Source organism: Leptonychotes weddellii, chromosome 7, assembly GCF_054177405.1.
Source record: "Leptonychotes weddellii isolate Sample4059 chromosome 7, ASM5417740v2, whole genome shotgun sequence".
NCBI classification, from domain to species: Eukaryota; Metazoa; Chordata; class Mammalia; order Carnivora; family Phocidae; genus Leptonychotes; species Leptonychotes weddellii.
This window is the reverse complement of record NC_138375.1, coordinates 63,760,104-63,780,594: the sequence shown is the minus strand read 5'-3', so window position 1 is coordinate 63,780,594 and position 20,491 is coordinate 63,760,104. Positions and strand designations below refer to the sequence as shown.

Genomic DNA, 20,491 nt, shown 5'->3' with positions numbered 1-20,491 from the left:
CAGAAACCTTTTAGACAACTGTCTTTCCCATTATGTTAAAGATTGGTTATTTCACCAAAAGGGAAATTAATTATAATGTTAGAAATAATATTATACTGGAAATAAAACCATCTAGCAAGTTTGTCATATGTTCTGGTTAATACTTTGTTTTGCTTTTTCCCCTGAAATTTAATTTATATGACTTTTTGTTTTTATTTTTATTTTATTAAAAGAAAAATTTTTTTTTAAAGATTTTTATTTATTTATTCATGAGAGACAGCGAGAGAGAGAGGCAGAGGGAGAAGCAGGCTCCCAAGGAGCAGAGAGCCCGATGCAGGACTCGATCCCAGGACTCTGGGATCATGACCTGAGCCGAAGGCAGACGCTTAACCATCTGAGCCACCCAGGCGCCCTAAAAAAATTTTTTTTTGAGCATAGTTGACAAACAGTATTACATCAGTTTCCGGTGTACAACAGAATGATTTGACAAGTTTATACATTATGCTATACCCAGCACAAGTGTAGCTACTCCATCTGTCACCACACAATGCTATTGACTGTACTCCTTGTGTGGTTCCTTTTAATTTATATGACTTTTATAATTATGAATTTAATTTCATTTGACTTCAGAATCTTCTTGGAAGTGAAAATAACTGGCTAACTTTGTATTGAATTTTTAAAAAAGATTTTATTTATTTTTGAGAGCGAGAGGCTGTGTGTGCGCATGTGCAAGCAGGAGGAGGATCAGAGTGGGAGGGGCAGAGGGAGAGGGAGAAAAAACCTCAAGCAGTCTCGGAGATGAGTGTGCAGCCAGATGCGGGGCTCCATCACACGAGCCTGAGATCACAACCTGAACTGAAACCAAGGGTCCGACTCTGAACTGACTGAGCCACCCAGGCGACCCTACTTTGATATTGAATTTTAAGCCTTCTCCCCTGTGCTGTCTTTTTAAAAGAGATGTCTTGAAAATTATAAGCTAGTCTGAAATATTCTCATACTGTTACCCAAAATTCTGATATATAATTTTATTGTTATTTTATTTTGCAAATTCTGGGGCATACTGTCATTAGATGTATATCATACTGTGTTCACTTGAAAGCATGCAGCTTGTCTAAACTCTTAGGAGGTTCATTTATTATGGTTTTTCTTTTTGTAGCTTCATCAGAGTATATTTATATTCTGCCTCTTAGGATAGATATTTGAGGTGCAAACTGAAATTGAATAGATATTAAAATAAATCTTTCCAATTCTGTGTTACTTCTTTCTTTTCTTTCTTTCTTTTTAAAGATTTTTATTTATTTGAGAGAGAGAGAGTGAGAGGAAACACAAGCAGGGGGAGTGGGGGAGGGGAAAGCAGGCTTCCTGCAGAGCAGGGAGCCCGATGCAGGGCTCAATCCCAAGACCCTGGGATCATGACCTGAGCCGAAGGCAGACGCTTAAGGACTGAGCCACCCAGGCGCCCCCTGTGTTACTTATTTCTTTTAAGTTAATTAGTAGTCCTATCTTTCTTTCTTTTTTTTTTGATGAAGAATTTTAAAGATATTTTCTCAAAAGAGAGGAATTACTATTTATTGTTTGTGTTACATGTGACAGACATTTGGCTAGCTGTTTTAAATACTTCATTTTATCCTTAGAATAGTCCAGTGTATTTTTCCACTTTGTGTATAGTTATCTTTTGGGTTCTAGAGCTAAGAAGTAGTAGTAGAATAATGGAAATTTGTAGATGGAAGGACTTGGAAGTCATCTATTTCCTCCTCTTTCAGCTGAGACCTAGAGAGGTTCTGTGACCTACCCAGAATCACACAGCTGATTTTCACTTTTGCTGAGACTAATGCTGCTTGTACTCCTTATGTTTCATTCCAGGGGCCTCCTCTCATGCTTTCTATCTTCCCATCCCTTCAACATCTCATTATGATAAAGTTTAGTGCTACAGAACAATGGAAAATATAGGACAGTGAACACCCATATTACCGTTCATCTATATTCACTCACTGTTCACATTTTGCCACATTTTCTCTTTATATATATACATATTTTAAAGATTTATATATATTATATATATATATTTTGAAGATTTATTTATTTATTTTAGAGAGAGCGAGCACATGTGTGCAAGCGGTGGGGGAGGGGCAAAGGGGGAGGATCTCAAGCAGACTGCACTGAGGCAGAGTCCAGCTCGGGGCTGGATCCCAGGACCTTGAGATCATGACCTGAGTCAAAATCAAGAGCCAGCTGCTTAACCCACTGAGCCACCAGGTGCCCCTATTTATATATTTTTAAAATTATTTGAAACTATATTAAAGAGATTATGATAATATAAAGTTTTTATCATGCATATCCTAAGAACATGGACAATTTCCTGCATGGTCATAATATCAATATCACATATAGGAAAATTAACATTAATTTAAGAATATCTTTAGTTAATGGTCCTTATTCAGATCTCCCCAACTGTCCCTAAAATTTTTTCCTGAGATTTCTGGATCCAGGATTCAATCAGGTTTCATGCATTGCATTTGATTCTTATGTCTCTTTATTTTCTTTTAATTTTGAACAGTCCCTCTTTTTTGTTTTTCATGATTTATATTTTCTTTAAGAGATATAGTTTGTGTATACTTATTGTCTCTCTTGGGAATTGCCTGGTTTCTTAGAACATTATTCATCCAACACTTATTTAGAATTTGCTTCTTTCCTTCCATTTCTCTGAGGTTGCTGGAGATAAAATTGTTTATTCCAGACTTTTTTTTTTAAAAGACCATCATTCCATCATTAAGTAGACATTCACTGAGGTTTTTACATTTGGTTGCATTAAATTAAGGACAAGAAAACCAGGAGATCTATGTTGTATTTGATCCACTGACACTAGTCAGCGATTGAAATTCATTTAAGATGACAGAAGTCTGAAGGAGTTCCTCTACTACCCACCGTTACCCACCCCCACCTTCTAACCAGTTGGTTATACCTAGGAATGTATATCTAGTCACCATGGACATTATAAAACAGCAGCAGTCTAAGGTTTTGTCTTTGAAAAATGCACAGTTTCAAGCAGGAAGCAGATTAAAATGCAAATGATAAACAAGCACAGTAGTAGAGACAACCAGAGCTAGGCACGATGAGGAAAGATTTAAGTACCTGCTCGCTCTGGTACTTGAGTAGAGCTGGCGTTCAGTGAGTGTTCTCCTTCTTTCCTTGCTTGCTTTTGAGTTTCAAGATTTGGTTGGTTTTTCTTTAAGCATTTTATGGCATTTAGGAACAAGTGGTGGTTTGGGGAGAAGCGGTAGGAGGTAACTTTTAAGCAGCATTTTTAGAGAGGGGAGGTTCATATTTTGGTTGAGAGGATAGAAGAAAGTGTCAGTGAGGAAGGCACTACTCATGGTGGTTTAGGGAGGTCTGTGAAGTCTTTTACTTCTTTTTGTTCCAGCCAGGCTTAGATTATACTTGTGCTTCTACTATACTTTGTACGGGGATTCCTTATAGCAATTATTGCTGTGTGTTAGAACTGCTTTTCCTTAATAAGCTCCCTCCCTGTGATCAGTATTTTTTTTTTTATCTCTGTGTACCCAGGACCTCACTCAGTGCCTGGCATATTGTAAACATTGAATAAATACTTATTGGATGAATAAATGAATGAATGAATGGAAGACTTTTACTAAGACCTAGTGCAAAAACACAGATTCCTTTGCTGGGCAACCACAAGTAATGGTTGGATCTGATTTGATCAATTCATTGTTGAGGTGCTCATTTAGAGCTGGAATTTGTTCAGGAGCCTAGGAGAGGGACAGAAATGAAACCAGAGCACTCTATGAGTGGGAATATAATTGGGAGATTTTTCAGAGAAGTAACTATTATGATGTAAGCACCTTTGTCATTTTCTAAATAAAATAAATATATTTGAAAGAGAAAAAATTTTTATTAATAAGGATTCCATCTGTGAAATTTGATTTTAAGTAATATTCAGTTTTAAGATGTTTGTTGGGGGGGGGCGCCTGGGTGGCTCAGTCAGTTAAGCGTCTGACTCTTGGTTTTGACTCGGGTCATGATCACATGGGTCGTGGGATTGAGCCCAGCATCAGACTGTGTTCAGTGGGGAGTCTGCTTGAAGATTCTCTCCCTCTGTCCCTCCCCTCACATGCTCGTGCACTCGCTCTCTAGTAAATAAATAAGTCTTTAAAAAAAAGTTTGTTAGGAAGTCTTTTCCTTTTTTTTTTGCATTATAAAACAAATACATGCTTATGATAAAAATACAAACTAGGAATACATAAAATAGAAAGTGACATTCTTCTCACTATTCCAGGTCTCAGTCTTCAAAAGTAGCTAATGTTAACAGTTTGATTTTTATGAATTTGGACTTCCAAAATATATATATATATTTAAAAACACATGTTTATGTTTGTGTAATTTTAAAAATAGGATCCTTGATGTACACGTTCTGAAATTTACTTTTTCTACTTATCCTTTGAGTTTTAGCTATGCTCCATATAATTCCAAAATTTGTTGGCTATATAGAAGGACAGAAACACCAGCAGAGACTAATAGCCTAAAACCAGAGTAATTAAATGTATAGGGAAGATAAAATTTAAGGAGCTCAGAGTAAGAAAAATATCTGCTAGTTTTTATTAGTATAATTGCTGTTAATTTAGAAGTACTTCTTTTTGACTTGTTTAACCTATATGAAATTATAAAAGTCATTTTTCATATGATGCATTATAGAATAAACACACAAGAGATAGAGTAAAACATTAAGATTTATTTATTCATGAATAGGACACACTGTCATTACTGAATGCTACGATAACAAAGAGTAGAGGCCAAGAAGCCTGCCTGGAGGAGGCGATATGAACACAATCCTGAAGTACTGATTAGCTAAGCTTTTTTAAAAAAATGGCTAGAGGAAATGAAGAAGGATTGACTGGGAGCTGAAGGTTGTTAGGACAAATGCAATAGAAAGACAGAAGGTCAGGGGAAGTCAGTTAATTTAGTAAGTGTACGGAAAGAAGTAGGGGGGTTACATGCCCCAGTTTGCCTGGGATAGTCCAGGTTTATATCTGTTGTCCTGGACTAATAAAGAGTAGCACCCCATTTTACTTAAAAATATCCCAGTTCTGGATGATCAGTGGCATCAGCCTAAAAGGGAGAGAATATGGGGGTCCTGATAAATTTTAGGGAATATAGTTCAGTCAGTGGATGGCTGGAGATCTTTTTGAGGTTGAAGAGTACGTATAGTAGCAGTTAACAGTACCAGAGAGATGGCACACAGTAGGTTATGGCCTAAAGTTAGAATATTAAAATTTACTGTTGGAGAGATAAAACAGTTTAGGATTTAGGCTATGGGCGATAGCAGTGGATGGTTGAAATGAAGCTGGATTGACTGGATCTTTGGAGAAGAGAAAGACTATAGAGGTTAAAATCTCCATGGATGAAGATAAGAATTGGGTTAGAGAATAAGATCTGGGGGCAAATGGAGACTGAAAGGAAGATTTGGAGACAACAAAACTGGGTGGGGTAGGATTGTAAAGCTGAATAAGAGATTTTGAATGAGATTGGAAGAGCAGTGATTTGGACATGGCACTAAGGAATAAGGATAATGTTACCCATCCTTCCACCTCCTCAGCCCCATGGCTATGGTTGGTACCATGTAGGGAGGGTGTGGCCTCCACCTGTGAGCACTATGTTTTTGGGGATCCAGGTTTCAGATAGAGTAAGCAGTTGAAGGGTAGAGATTTAGGGAAATTTGTTTACAGACTGAATGGAATTCTAGAAGAACAATTTGGAAAGATATGACTTTAGAGAAAGGATGGAGCAGGAGTGGGGATTAGGCCTTGCCTTTTCGGAAAAGACTGAATTATAAAAAGAAGTCAAGAATGGAACTGAATTTCCTCCATGTTCTCAACAGTGGCATGAGGTTTGTCTAATTCAGGTTCTCTGAGAGGCTGTGTCATTGCAGGTAGAAACTGGCTTTGGCTTAGTTCATTTGGATTATAATTTATGAAACCTTCTTGGTTGCCATTCTGCTACTGTATGTCTTTAATGAACCTAAAGTACACATATGGAATTTGAAATTATTTTGACTTCTTCCTGTATTGCTACTCTCTTTGAAGGGAAAAAAATTGTTTGACCTTAATTGGAACACTGAGCTCTTTTATAATAATTAATCACTTAGGAAGAGTAAAAGGTTAAGAGGTATCTAGATTATGGTTATATTTCTAGAATTTAGACCATACAGGGTAGTATGCATTGTAGCCATACTTAATATTTTTAATCTTTGTTCCCCTGTTTTCCTTCAGATTAACAGTGTTTCACCAATATGTCCCGCATTTTCCCACCTGTGTAACCTTGCTTATGTTTAAACTTCTACTTGGAAAGTAACCCTCCTTCATCACTTGCTCTTCTATGTCCTGTCTTGTGTGGAGATGCTGTCTCTCTCTCTCATGCTTTATTAGTAATGATTACTTTTTAAATAAGTCTCTCCAAAGCCAGGCACATTATATACTTTATCTCATCTAACCTTCATAACAACCCTGCAAAGTAGATATTACTATCCCAATTTTAAAGATCAGAAAACTGGGCTTCCAGAAGGTTAATTAAAATGCAATTTTATGGCTATTAGGTGGTAGAGTTAGCGTTTCAACCCAGGACTGTCTGTTCCCAAAGCCACCTCCTGCATGCACATTTGCAGATAGACCCATGTGCATGTGCTCTTTTCCTTTTCATAGGTATCCCTCCGGGCTTGTTGGAGATGTTCTTTCTTTTTTTTTTAATTAAAAAATGCTTTCCAGCTTTCTTGAGGTATAATTGACATATAACACTGTGTGTGTTTCAGGTGTATTGTGTGATACATGTATATATTGTGATGTGATGTTCTCTTCTTAATAAAGAGTTTTTGAGCTCCCCTAATCAGCTGTGCTCTTTCCTTTTCTCTATGTCTTTGTAGCACTTTATACCTTATGCTTTTATATTCTGTGAAGCCCTCCTTGATGGCCTCTAGAAATATGCATGCTACTTCTGTATCCCCACCAAGTTTATAACACATTTATATTTGTGAACCTGTTGAATTATATGGCATTTGTTTGTTTCCATGTTTGTCACCCTTAGTAAATTGTGGGCTTTTGAGAATAGAGACTGTAATCTTATGGGTCTTGATATGCCGGGCACTGAGAAATACGTCTGACACATAGATGTTCAATACGTGTGGCTGAATGAATTTTGAATGAATTGTATCATTGTTACATATGAAGTTGTCTGTTTATTCTTAGTATACTGTAAGTATTTGAAGGTAGTAATGCAAATTTTACTTATCTTTGTACCCCTAACAGTGTCTCTCCCATGGTTACTCAATACATACTTGTTGATGTATATTATTATTTTAAAACAAAGAAAAAAAATTCTGCTAATAATTCTGCTCTTGGCAAATAATTTTAAATGTCAGTACTTCAAATACATTTTTAAAATTAAAAAACAGTTCATTCAAAAACAAACCTGTTGTTCATTTGTATATAGCTTGTATAGTGTTCCTTTTCAGTGGAATATTGTCCATTAGTAGGCTGGATGGACAATCCAGTGCTGTTTCATTTGAATTAACTTTTAAATTAAACTAAAAGCAACACTTTCAAATAAAGCATGAGAGGAGTTTTAAATACTGAATCTGTAGGGTGGCCAAGGTCAGCATATATTAACTGGTAATGAATGATGTTGTCTTTATAGTTAAACTTTGGTGACTGTTCATTCCTGCCTGTTTAACTGCTTATGAAAAAAACACCTCACTTTGTATTCATATGACGTCAGCTTTTTGGTTTGTAATCTTGGTTATTACTTGCATACTTGGCTTTTTGTGACTGTTTCTGTCTTGCTGCAGGCAGCTTAATATTTTGTTCAAATAGAGTCACTGTTTCTGATTTCTGTCAGTACTGAAGCATATGAAAGGTAAGAAATACCATTAGATAATTATATTTGTACTTTAACTGATTAATGATTTTATAGTCTTTATCAATGAACAAACATATACTAATAAAGTAAGTTGAACCATAAACTGATTTTGATGGGTTCTATTAGTCAAGGACTATAAATTCAAACTCATTGAATTTCTTGCCAGCTTGTGAAAATATTTCTTGGGGGAAGAATGAAATATTTCCTATTTCTATTACACAGGTTTTATTCACTTATTTGCAGATTTTTTAAAATTAGCATACCTTCGTGGTATATTTGAATCTCTTTGTCAATGTTAAAGGAAATAACTAAATAGATATTTTTGACCACAAGACATCATCTATATTAAAATAAATCCCTTACTTAAAAGAGAATATTCAATACAGACTAAACTTTCTTTATGCTATATAAAAACATTTCCATCTGTATTCTCAGAGAATGTAAAAGTTGCCAGTTGTGGAGCCAAAAGTTGAAAAACAGGAGACATTTTAGAATAAATACCTGCATATACCCTTATTCTTACAAGAAATACCATGGGAATTCTATTATCCTACTAAGGAAACTAGTTATTTGTTTTATATTTTGCTATTTAATAAATTCCATTTTCATTTAAAAGTATGTGTAGATTTCTTTTATACAACATGAACTTCTAATTTTTGAAAATATAACAATTTTTAATGGTTATTTTAAAGTTTTTAATAACTCTGGTAAATTGAAAACTCAGCATAACTCACTTGATTCTTTTTTTTTTTTTTTTAAGATTTTATTTATTTATTTGACAGAGACAGAGATAGCAAGAGCAGGAACACAAGCAGCGGGAGTGGGAGAGGGAGGGAGCCCGATGTGGGACTCGATCCCAGGACCCTGGGATCATGACCTGAGCCGAAGGCAGACGCTTAATGACTGAGCCACCCAGGTGCCCATAACTCACTTGATTCTTAATAACAAGCTGAATAAAACAAATTTAAATAAACCTAAATAGTCAATAGTTCATTAGTTTTGTTATTTTTACTTTTTAAAAGATGCTATTTAAAAGTAGACATCTTTGCTAATAACATGCATGCATTTTTGTATAATACTGTTCCTGCCTGATTTATACTTACTATCTACTAAATTATGGATATTTTTATTTTAAAATTTCATTTACAAATCTTTTAAAAAATGAGTTCGCGCTCGCAATTATTTGCAGTAAATTGAATGCCTACTGTATCCTGGGTAGTAACTTAAGCCCCAGTGATGTCAAGATGAAAAATATGTGATATTTCAGAGTTTAATGGGAGAAATATATTTCAACAAATAGCTAACACATACCATGAGAAGTGTTCTATTAATCACAGATACTTACATGATGCCTGGGATCTGAGAGAAGGGAACACCTAAGTCGACCTCGGTCGTTATGATTGTGGGGATAGTCAGAGAAGCCTTCACAGAGAATATTACTTTAAAGTTTAGCTGTTGATAATTCTTCAGGCAGACAAGGGAGGAAAAGCATTTAGACTGAAGGAACATCTGCAAAGACATTGAGACATTTAAGGAACCATTAAGTAGTAAGGTGTGGTAGTGTTGCTGAGAGGGGAAGGTTGGCTGGGGCCAGCTTTGATTATCAGGCAAAGGAGTTGAAATTTGAACCTGTAGGTTAGGGTTGTAAAATTAATACCTAGTATTATTGAGTATCCTAAAGAACGAAGACTCTGAAGTAGGGACTGTGGGGCATGAGAGAATGCATATAGAGTGCTGCGTGGCTGCGTAGCTAATTCATTTAACAGATATTTATTGCAGCTGTACCAAGGCACAGTTTTAAGCACTGGAGATATACTGGGGTAACAGAGCAGAGTACTTCCCTGACTGATTGGAACTTACATTACAAATCTGTCTGTGATATAACAGCCCCTCTGACCCGTTCTGTGTCTCTGTCTCTCTCTGTAATTTTTGGCTACAGCATAACTGTATGCTTTCCTTGCCATTTTTTTCATCTTCCATGGGGTTAACATAGGCAGTTCTTACCTATCATTTCTGGAAGAATGTAGCTGAATTTGTGATGCCCTCTCCACGTCTTGTTCTTCTTCTGAGCTATAGTTTGAGGTCTGGGCATATTTTTTTTCAAATTGGAATTTCTCTTGAGGTAATTGTAGATTAACATGGAGTTGTATGAAATAATAATCCCTGGTACATTTTGTTCAGTTTCCCCAGTTGTAACATTTTGCAAAACTATATATAAAATGACAATCAGTATATTAACATTGACACATTCCACCAATGTTATAGAAATATGAATTTTAATTGTACTCAGTTTTAATTGTATTCATTTGTTGTGTGTATATTAAGTCCTATAAAATTTTAGTACCAGTCTAGACTCATGTATCCACTACCATCATCAAAGTATCAAACAGTTCCAATATTAATAGAATCCCATGTGTTCTCCTATTATAACTACACTCGCTTCCCTCCTCTGTTCTGCAAGCCCTAAACCCTGGCAACCCTTATTCTGTCCTTTTTCCAAAATTTTGTCATTTCAAGAATGTTATATAAATGGAATCATACAGTACGTAACTTTTAGGGATTGGCTTTTTTCATAAAGCAGGATTCTTGGAGATTCATCCAAGTGGTTGCCTATATTGTATAGTTTGTTCCTTTTTACTGTAGTTAGTATTCCGTGGTATGTATTCACTCATTGAAGGATCTCTGGGCTGATTCCAGTTTTTGGCTATTATGAATAAATCTGCTATGAACATTTTTGTATGAGTTTTTGTATGAAGATATGTTTTCATTTCTCTGGCATAAATGTCCAAGAGTGCCATTGCTGGGTCATAATGTAGTTGAATGTTTAGTTTTATCAGAAACCAGAGGGGATGTACCATTTTGTCTTCTGACCAGCAACAAATGAGTGATCCAGTTTTTCCCATATTCCCACAACCATTTGGTTTTGTCATTATATTTTATTTTAGCCATTCTGGTAAGTATGTAATGATATCTCATTGTAGCTTTTTAATAATTTTATTTATTTAAGATTTTATTTATTTGTCAGAGAGAGAGAGAGAGCACAAGCAGGGGGAGTGGCAGGCAGAGGGAGAAGCAGGCTCCCTGCTTAGCAAGGAGCCTGATGTGGGACTCGATCCCAGGACCCTGGGATCATGACCTGAGCCGAAGGTAGATGCTTAACCGACTGAGCCACCCAGGCATCCCTTATTTTTATTTATTTATTTTTAAGTAGGTTTCATGCCCAACACAGGGCTTGAACTCATGACCCTGAGGTCAAGAGTCACATGCTCCACCATTGAGCCAGCCAAGCACCCCTCTCGTTGTAGTTTTAATTGCATTTCCCTGATGCCTAATTATGTTGAATATCTTTTCATGTGCTTATTTGCCATTTTTGTATCCTTTTCTGTGCAATGTCTGTTCATGTCTTTTGCTCATTTTCTAGTTAGATTGTTGTTGTTATCTGTTGAATTTGAGAGATTTTTCTTTATTCTAGATACTAGACTTCTGTCAGATATATCATTTGCAAATATTTTTTCAAAGTCTGTAACTTGTCTTTTATCCTTTTATATAAATGAATTTATATAACATTCTTTTGCTTTCACAGGCAAAAGTTTTTACTTCTGGTGAGGCCCAATTTATTGATTTTTCTTTTTTATGGATTGTGTTTTTGTGTCAAATCTAAGAACTTTGCCTAGCTTTTAGATCCAGAAGATATTTTTTTTTTCCTAGAAGTTTTATGTTTATATTTAAGTTCACGATCCTTTTTTTTTTTTGAGAGCATGTGCGTGCACGCGCGTGCGCGTGCACACACACACACACGAGTGGGGGGTGGAGGGGCAGAAGGAAAGGGAGAGAGAGAATCAGAAGCAGGCTCCATACCCAGCACAAGCTCTATCTCACAACCCTGAGATCATGACCTGAGCCGAAATCAAGAGTCAGACACTTAACTAACTGAGCCATCCAGGTGCCCCAGTTCATGATCCTTTTGAGTTAATTTTTGTGTAAGGTGTTAGGTCAAGATTGTCTCTCTCTTTCTTGCTCTCTCTCTCTCTTTTTTTCTTGGCCTATAGCTATCCAGCTGCTCCAGTACCACTGAATTGCTTTTGGACCTTTGTCAAGAAGCAGTTGAGCATATTTGTGTGGATTTATTTCTGGGTTCTCTATTCTGTTCCATTGATCTGTTGTTTACACTCTACCAAGTTCACACTGTCTTGATTTCTGTGACTTTATATTAGCTTATGTCCAAGATGGACATACTTTGAATAATTTTTCAGCCCACTCTTTTTCTCCTCTCTTTCCAGAACTCAGATTATATAAGTGTTGGATCTTTTGTTACTGTCACACAGGTCTCCAAGGCTTTATTCTTTTTTGTCAGTCTATTTTCTCTCTGTTGTTTGGATTGGTTGAATTCTTTTACTCTGTCCTTACATGCACTGATTGTATCCTCTTTCATCTCCACTCTTCTATTGAGGTTATCTAGTGAGTTTTTTATTCCTGTTATTGCATGTTTTAGTTCTGTAAGTTCCATCTCGTTATTTTTATAACTTCTATTTCTTTGCTTAGATTTTCCATTTTTACATTTGTTTTTAAGAGAATTTATAACTGATGAAGCATTTTTAAGATAGCTGATTTAAAATGCTTTTCAGATAATTCCAACATCTAATTCATCTCAGTGTTGGCATTAGTTGATTGTCTTTTCTCATTCAAGCTGTGATTTTTCTTGGTTCTTGGTATGAGGGGTGATTTTTCAATTGAAGCTTAGATATTTTATCTATTAATGTCAGAGACCCTAGGGTATATTTCAATGTTTTACATTCACAGGAAGTCCCTCTGTTTAGGTTTAGCATGCAGGCCTTTTGGCCTATTTTTATGGGCTGTGGTTTCAATGACAGTTAATTGTCAGAGTCTTTGTGTTGTTATTTTGGTTTGCTTTGTTTGTCTGATATAACTGGGGCTCCCACTGGTTCCTGCTGGTGCTGCAGAGTAGAAGATGTTTTTCTTAGGTTGAGCTACTAGATATCTATTGGTAGAAAAGGGCTAAGGTAGAATTTCCTTACTGTGCCCCCTAGCTGTCCTGATGTCTCTGGGCAGAAGAGGAAAGTCTTGGAGAGCAGCAGCTTCAGCTGGGTTTGTTTTGTTGGTTCTGCCTGCCTGCTCTGGTATCTCTGGTGGGGAAGGAGGTCCTCAGACCTGTGAGAACAAAGAGGTTTCCTGACCTGATAGCTAAGTCTCTGTTGCTGGTTCTTCTTACCTCATTCAGTTTCTCTTTGTGGAAAAGGGGATTCTCAGGCCTAGCAGGTAAGGAGAGTGCTTCTCCTGGCTGTTTATTTTTGGTGGGGCTCACAAATAATTTCTCTTTTGGTGGTGTCTGGCTCTCCAGTTGTTGTCAGAGGGACTCCTATTGGATCCTGAGGGAGTTAGCCTACATATATGGGCTGCCTTTTGTTACTAGACGGGAGGTTGGGAAAAGTCAGGTCTCGGTGACCTCCTGTTGGGTGAGGAGAACCTGAGACACTTAGCCTCTGTGCTGTTCTTCTAATCCTAGGGCCAAGGGAGGTTGCCTTCTATCCACTTTTCAGAGTTCTTCTTTGATAGTCTCTTTCTCATGTTTATAGTTGTGTTTTGTGCAATGGAGCTGGGAAAAATGGTCTTGTGTCATCTTATCTGGACCAGAAGCTGGGTTTTACTTTTTAATTTTGGTTTCTTTGTTGTATGAACATGGAGGTGGCTGGGGCTGAGTTTGACCTTGTTGGGGGCCCTGAGATTTACTTTCTCTTATGAGATTCCATTAAACATCTTGTAATCCTGGATTTAATTTCATCCACCAGTTATTCACAAGACTGGAATATGGCAAGCCAAGCCTGCCCTCTCTGCATGTTGTAATGTCCTGTCCTGGTGCTGAGAGGCTTCTCTCTTTAGGTATTTTCTTGACTGTCCCTAGGTTGGCCTATTCACTCTGCCTGCTTCTTTTCATATTGAAGCATCCAGTGTGAATTCTCAGGATTTTGTTAACTTTGATTCCTCAGAAAGTCTTCTGGAAGTTGGGGTAGTGTTGGGCACATTGCCATAGTACCTAGATTTCCAGAATTTTCTCTTTCTTTTCTTTGAAAGCATGCTGTGAAAGTTGTAGCATAAAGTTGGTATTCACTCTACTTACTGATGATATATTTAAATTTTTGCTTTTTCTTAAAAACAGTTTTTTGTTCTTTTTATTAGTTATTGGTGGTAGGAGCTTCTGAGATACTGCTTCACTATACCAAATTTATCCCCAAATTCCAATAATGACTTTTTTTTTTTACAATTTTCACATCTTCCTCTGACATTTGGTATTATGAATATCTTCTTTTTCATCCTGGCATCTATAACTCTACCAAACCTCTTTTATTTTTTCTTTAAAGGAGCTCCATATTCTCATTCTTCCAATTCTATTGGTATTGTCAACATTTCTTATTAAAACCTTGAAGTTGTCTTTGGATCATCTGTCTCTCTTTTGTTCCCTAAATTTATACACCACATCAAAGATCTTTTTTCTTAATTCTCACTGATACTGTCAATTATAGATTCTCATTTTTCAAGTTATATATTGCTATGACTTATTCATTTGTCTTATGTCTCATTTTTTCCCCTCTCTTCAAGCTATTTTATCCCTAGCTTTCAGATTAAAATCTATCTCTATGTCCCTCTTTCTCTTTTTATTGCTGTAACATACAGATAGAAAAGTACATGAATCACAGGTGCTCAGCTTGATGAAATTTCACAAATTGAACATACTTATGTAACTAGCACCAGTAAATTAGTCACTAAAAAAATCACATTCATGATCATGTTATTTTGCCTTAAAAACCAATTAATTCAAGGAGTTTGATCCTTATTAGTTTCCTGAACAGTGGAATAGCAGATAAACTCGTATGGCATCTCCCACTGCTTGCCACATATAGCTTGATTTTGGAGACATTTTTTTCTTTGCTTTACCTCGTATTACCTCTCATTTTTTTTTTTTTTTGGTACTATACTGCTCCTACTTCCTGGAATACATTTCCTCTTTGACTTTTTATAATCTAAATCATGGTCATTTTCCACCCCTAATCTCAAATCTTGCCATTTCTAGAAGACTTTTCTGGGCTGTTCTAGCTTTCATTATTTTTTTTTTCTCTTCAAAAATTCTTTAATTTATTTTTTGAATAGGTAGTATCAATGCATTCACTTAGCACAAAATTTAAATGTACAAAAGGGTATATAATGAAAAGTCCCTCTCCCACTCCAGTGTCCCAGCCACTATGTGTTCTTCAGGAAATATTTTTTGTACTTATAAGGAAAATTAATTTCTATCATTCCTCCTCTTTTTTATACAGTGTAAGCATACCAAGTTCTGTGTCTCACTTTTTTCAGTTAGAAGTTTTTAATGATAGTTCCTGATCAATACACAAAAGATTTTCTCATTTTTTATTAGGACTGAGTGATATTCCACTGAATGAATGTACCGCGATCAGATCTACCACGTATGATTGTGAAGGTTGGACACTGAACACATTCACATAGACTGTGATTTGAATGGCACTCCCTAGAATTATTCAGTTACAATCAGATGCAGCAGCCTTGATTGTAATTTACCTAGTCAGTTCCTTTTGATGGATATTTCTGGTTTCTTTTGTATTGTTATCTCAAACACTACTGAAACAAATAGTCTTATTTATGTCATTTGTCTGTAGGATATCATTCCCTTAATTCCTAAAGTATTTATAATCTCTACCAATTTAACAATTAGACAAGGTCTTAATTTATTATGGGGTTGTTTTTAAAATTTTTATCATTTGACATTCCTTAAGGAGTGGTACCATAAATGAAATTATTTTCTATTTCTAGACCTAGAATACTGGTGTGTATAAGTACACCTTTAGGATGGGCTGGAGGGTTTCTCTTACAGCTGCCAGATTCTATTTCCTTTTTTATCCTTTTGAGCTCTTCATAATCCTTTTGAAGTTCCTGGTAATGGAAGAAAAAAATAAAATCAAAGTTTAGATCAGGTATAAATAGGTATATTTAGAAGCAGAAGTGATATTTATCCCAAGTTATGGAATAAAATGAACCACAATCTCAGATATAGTTTTTAATGAAAGGAAAATGTTTCACATTTCTTTGGCCTCAAAAATTATTCTTTATTTTTCCATTGAAAACATGGGATGAGATAGAATGTATCTTCACTGAGACTTAGATGAACTGTAGGTAAAATAACAGAAAAATGTTCATTGTAAATTTTTGTATCCTATAAAGATACAGTGTATCAAAGTAAAAATTTTAAGGCTACTACATCCAAAGTGAAAAAACTGGAATTATCCTACTCCATATTAAAGTGAATAAGTCAATTACTTTTTATTGACTTAATTATGTTAAGGTCCATTTGGTGTCCTGGTTGCTACTTTGGGAACTTTGATGAAGTGCAGTTTTCCACAACCTTTTTTCTCTTCTCTACTTATTTGATAGATCATAAAACTGGCCAGTTTTCTGTTCTGAAAAATTGTAATTTGTTCTCTATTTGGAAAACCCACATTTTTACTATCTCTTTAGATGTTACCCCTGAGGTTAGAAATGTAAACCTCTTCTCATTTTTCTCTATAGCTTAGAGGATCTCAGATGAATTAACAAGAAAGTGACTTCTGGTATGGATAAGCCAGAACTAAAAATAAGAGGTGTGTTTCTTCATTTCTTCTAATGGACCCTGAAAGATTCATTGCCTGAAATTTTAGGAGTCTGGAGAGCAAAATAAATGCTATCATAGTGTTCAGGATTTATAGCAAACAAGCAGGATATTTTGGGGAAATTTCTGAGAACTGACCTTTAGGTGATCATAAGTGATACTGTAGTGATTTTTTAAGCAACTTTATTGAGACATAACTCATATACTGAAGAATTCACCCACTTAAACTGTATAGTTCACTGGTTTTTATTTTGTTCACAGAGTTGTGCAACCACCACCACAATCAATTTTAGAACAGTTTCATTGCCCCAAAATGAAATCCAATATCCACTGGCAATTACTCCTCATTTCTTCCCAAATTTGCAGCCACAGGCAACTACTAATCTACTTTATATCTGTACAATTTGGGTATTTCATATAAAGAGATCATATAAAGAGATCATTGTGTCTAGGTTTCTTTTACTTAGCATAATGTTTACAAGGTTCATCCATATTGTAGCTTCTATCAGTACTTTTTTCCTTTTCATTGCTAATATTATGTTGTATGTAGATATCATGTTTTATTTATCCATTCAGTAGTTGATGGATATTTGGATTATTTGCACACTGTAACTATTAACGAATAATTCTGCTGGAACATTGATGTACAAGTTTTGTGTGGGCATATGTTTTCATTCCTCTTGGATATATACCCAAGAGTGGAATTTCTGGGTCATATCATAGCTCTATGTTTAACTTTGAGAAACAGCCGTGGAAATGTTACATTTCCACCAGCAGTATATGAGGGTTCTAATTTCTTCACCGTCTCCAACACTTGATATTATCTGTCTTTTGATTGAAGACATTGTAGTGGTGTGATACAGTATCTCATTGTGGTTTTGATTGGTATTTTCCTAATGGCTAATGATATTGAACATCTTTTCATGTGCTTATTGGACATTTGTAGCTTTTGTTTGGAGAAGTTTCTATTGCCCATTTTAATTGGTTTATTTGTCTTTTTATTATTGAGTTGTAAAAATTCTTTATATATTCCAGAAGGAAATTCCTTATCAAATAAGTATTTGCAAATATTTTCTCCCATTCTGTGCTCTTTTCACTTTCTTAATGATGACCTTTGAAGTATAGAAGTTTTAAATTTTGATTAAATTCAATTTATGTATTTTAATTTTGTTGCTTTTGCTTATGGTGTCTTATCTAAGAAACTGTTTCCTGAGCCATGGTCACAAAGATTTACTACTGTGTTTTCCTTTGAGAGTTTTATAGTTTTAGCTCTGATATTGCTGAGGATTGCTTTCTTAACAATATTAAGCCTTTTGGATCCATTAACATGAGTCTTTCCATTTATTTGGGTCTTCCTTAATTTCTTTCAACGCTATTTTATAGTTTCAAGAGCACAGGTTTTTAACTTATTTTATAAAACTTATCCCTAAATATTTTAGTCTTTTCGATGCAGTCATATATAGGAATTGTTTTTTAATTTCATTTTCGGATTGATCATTGCTAGTGTATAGAAATATAATTGATTTTTGTATATTGATCTTATTAATGCTAATACTTCTTTTTTATTACATTCTTTAGGATTTTGTATATACAATCTCATGTCCTCTGCAAATAAATATAGTTTCACTTCTTTCTTTTTCAATTACCATGGAAATTATTTCAATTATCTCATTGTAATGGCTAGAACCTCCTGTACAATGTTCAGTAGAAGTGGAGAGAGTGGACATCCTCATCTTGTTCCTGATATTTCAGTGAAAGCATTCAGTTGTAGTGATTTTTTTTTTTTTACCCTATAAAGAATAGGCCATAACTTTCCTTTGAACACAAATTTCCTTTTGACTTTTTTTTCCCTTCTGTTTACATACACAGATATGTGCTGATTAGAAGGCTCACAGCGCAGTGTGGAGGATAAGACAGTGCCTTACAAAATGGGGTTTGGGAGTGACCTGAAGAATTCACATGAAGCTGTGCTAAAATTGCAAGACTGGGAATTACGGTTACTGGAAACAGTGAAGAAATTTATGGCCCTGAGAATAAAAAGTGATAAAGAATATGCATCTACTTTACAGAACCTTTGTAATCAAGTTGATAAGGAAAGTACTGTTCAAATGAATTATGTCAGCAATGTATCCAAGGTAAGGAGAATAATTTCATTATTTATTGTGTATAGCATCATAATTGTGCTTAGGGCAAATAGATCATGCTGTTGAGGGAGCATCCCCAAATTAGCATTCTAAAGCAGTGGTTCCAAAATCTTGCTGATTAGCAGAATCTCATGGGGGAAAGTTTGAAAAATTACACATTTTGTGCACTACCTCCTGAATCTGAGTTAGTAGGTCTGAAATTTTTGAATTTTGAAATTAAAAATTGATGTCTAGATTATTGTAATGATTTTGGTTTGAGAGCCATTTTTACAAATTTTGTTTTCTTCATTACCCTATTTCCTTGGGTGTCTTGAGACCTGCTATTTTCTTTTGACACAAACTTTCATCATAACCCACCTTCCCTGAATTCTTCTGTGAATCATTTGTGTAGTGAATCACATGGAGTATTTTAACACATAGTGTTCTTTGCTGTCATTCATCTTACTAAAATAATAATATACTGCTGAGTTAATCACACTAAAAAATTCTTTGGATAAACAATATGTTTTTTTAACTCTAAGATTATAAAAATATAATATAAACTTTAAAATTAAGCGCCATTAAAAATAAAGGCCAAATTGCACTGTTAATTGCTGTTGGAAGGCATTAAAGATGAAATATTACACACCTTAATCGTTCTTAGATTTCTGCTCTATTTCCATTGTATTACTTAACTATCATATTTCGCTATACTTATTCAAAGTAAGGGAAGATCTTCCTTGTTTTACTTTGGAAAGTTAAAAAAAATTAGTGTGTTTCTTTTACTAATATTTCTTAGGATTTGAGTAAATTGGAGAGGAAATTGTTTCCGATGGAATGTGTGTGTGGTGTGTATGATCAGCTAAGGATCTGTGATTTCATTGAGAACTCCTTAATGTTAATATCTTTAACTTCCTTCCCTAGGCTAGTCAGGTTCCCCAAAAAGGAATTCTCTATTCTCTAGTCTGAAGATGGGGTTGCCAGACATAGCAAATAAAAATGTAGGACACCAGTTAAATTTTGCATGTGATATTTGGGACACACATACACTAAAAATTATTTTTTATCTGAAATTCAGATTTAACTTGTCCTGTGTTTGGTTGACTACTCTGTTATGTTACGAGAATTGATAGGGAAAGTAGGTTGAGTGTTCTAAGAGTTATACTTTAGTTAATCTTCCTGTTTTTGGTAAGCTGCCTAATGTCTCTTAGTCCAAAGGCTCTCTGGTTTATTTTTTCCTCTTGTTTTCTTCTGAGTTGGGGGCAGAACAGTTGCGTGTTTGTGTGGGCTGAGCAATAGAAATGAGAGTTCTGTCTGCTCCTTATATAGACTTTGAATCTATTGCTCTGTTTCAGTATCGTCTCAGCTTCTTTCATATAGGTTTCTCCAGTTTCTGAGCTTTACTGGAGTTATAGGTCTGACCCTATAAATTGGCCTTTTCTTCTTTTTTTATTGAGAAATAATTGACATACATGCGTTCCTGTATAAGTTTAAGTTACATAGCATGATGGTTTGATTCACACATATTGTGAAATTATTACTACAGTAGGTTTAGTTAACATCTATCATCTCATGTAGATAAAATAAAAAGAAAAGAAAAAAATCCTTTTTGTGATGAGAACTCTTAGGATCTACCCTCTTAAGTTTTCTATATATCATACAGCAATGTTAATTATAACCATCATGTTGTACGTTACACACCTAGTACTTATTGATCTTTTAAGTAGAAATTTGTACCTTTTGACCACCATCTTCCCCTACATGGCCTTTTCTTCTTCTTTTTTTTTTTTTT

At 35.2% G+C, this 20,491-nt stretch overlaps 1 protein-coding gene across 1 annotated transcript in view; it reads left to right on the top strand.

Moving 5' to 3' along the window:
* The window catches only part of FER (FER tyrosine kinase), a 387,502-nt gene that overhangs the window by 21,353 nt on the left and 345,658 nt on the right, over window positions 1-20,491 (top strand). Inside the window, exon 3 of the mRNA XM_081825811.1 lies at window positions 18,446-18,711. Within this exon, the coding sequence (XP_081681937.1) occupies window positions 18,505-18,711 (207 nt within the window). The 5' untranslated portion in view covers window positions 18,446-18,504. The remainder of the gene's footprint in view (window positions 1-18,445; window positions 18,712-20,491) is intronic.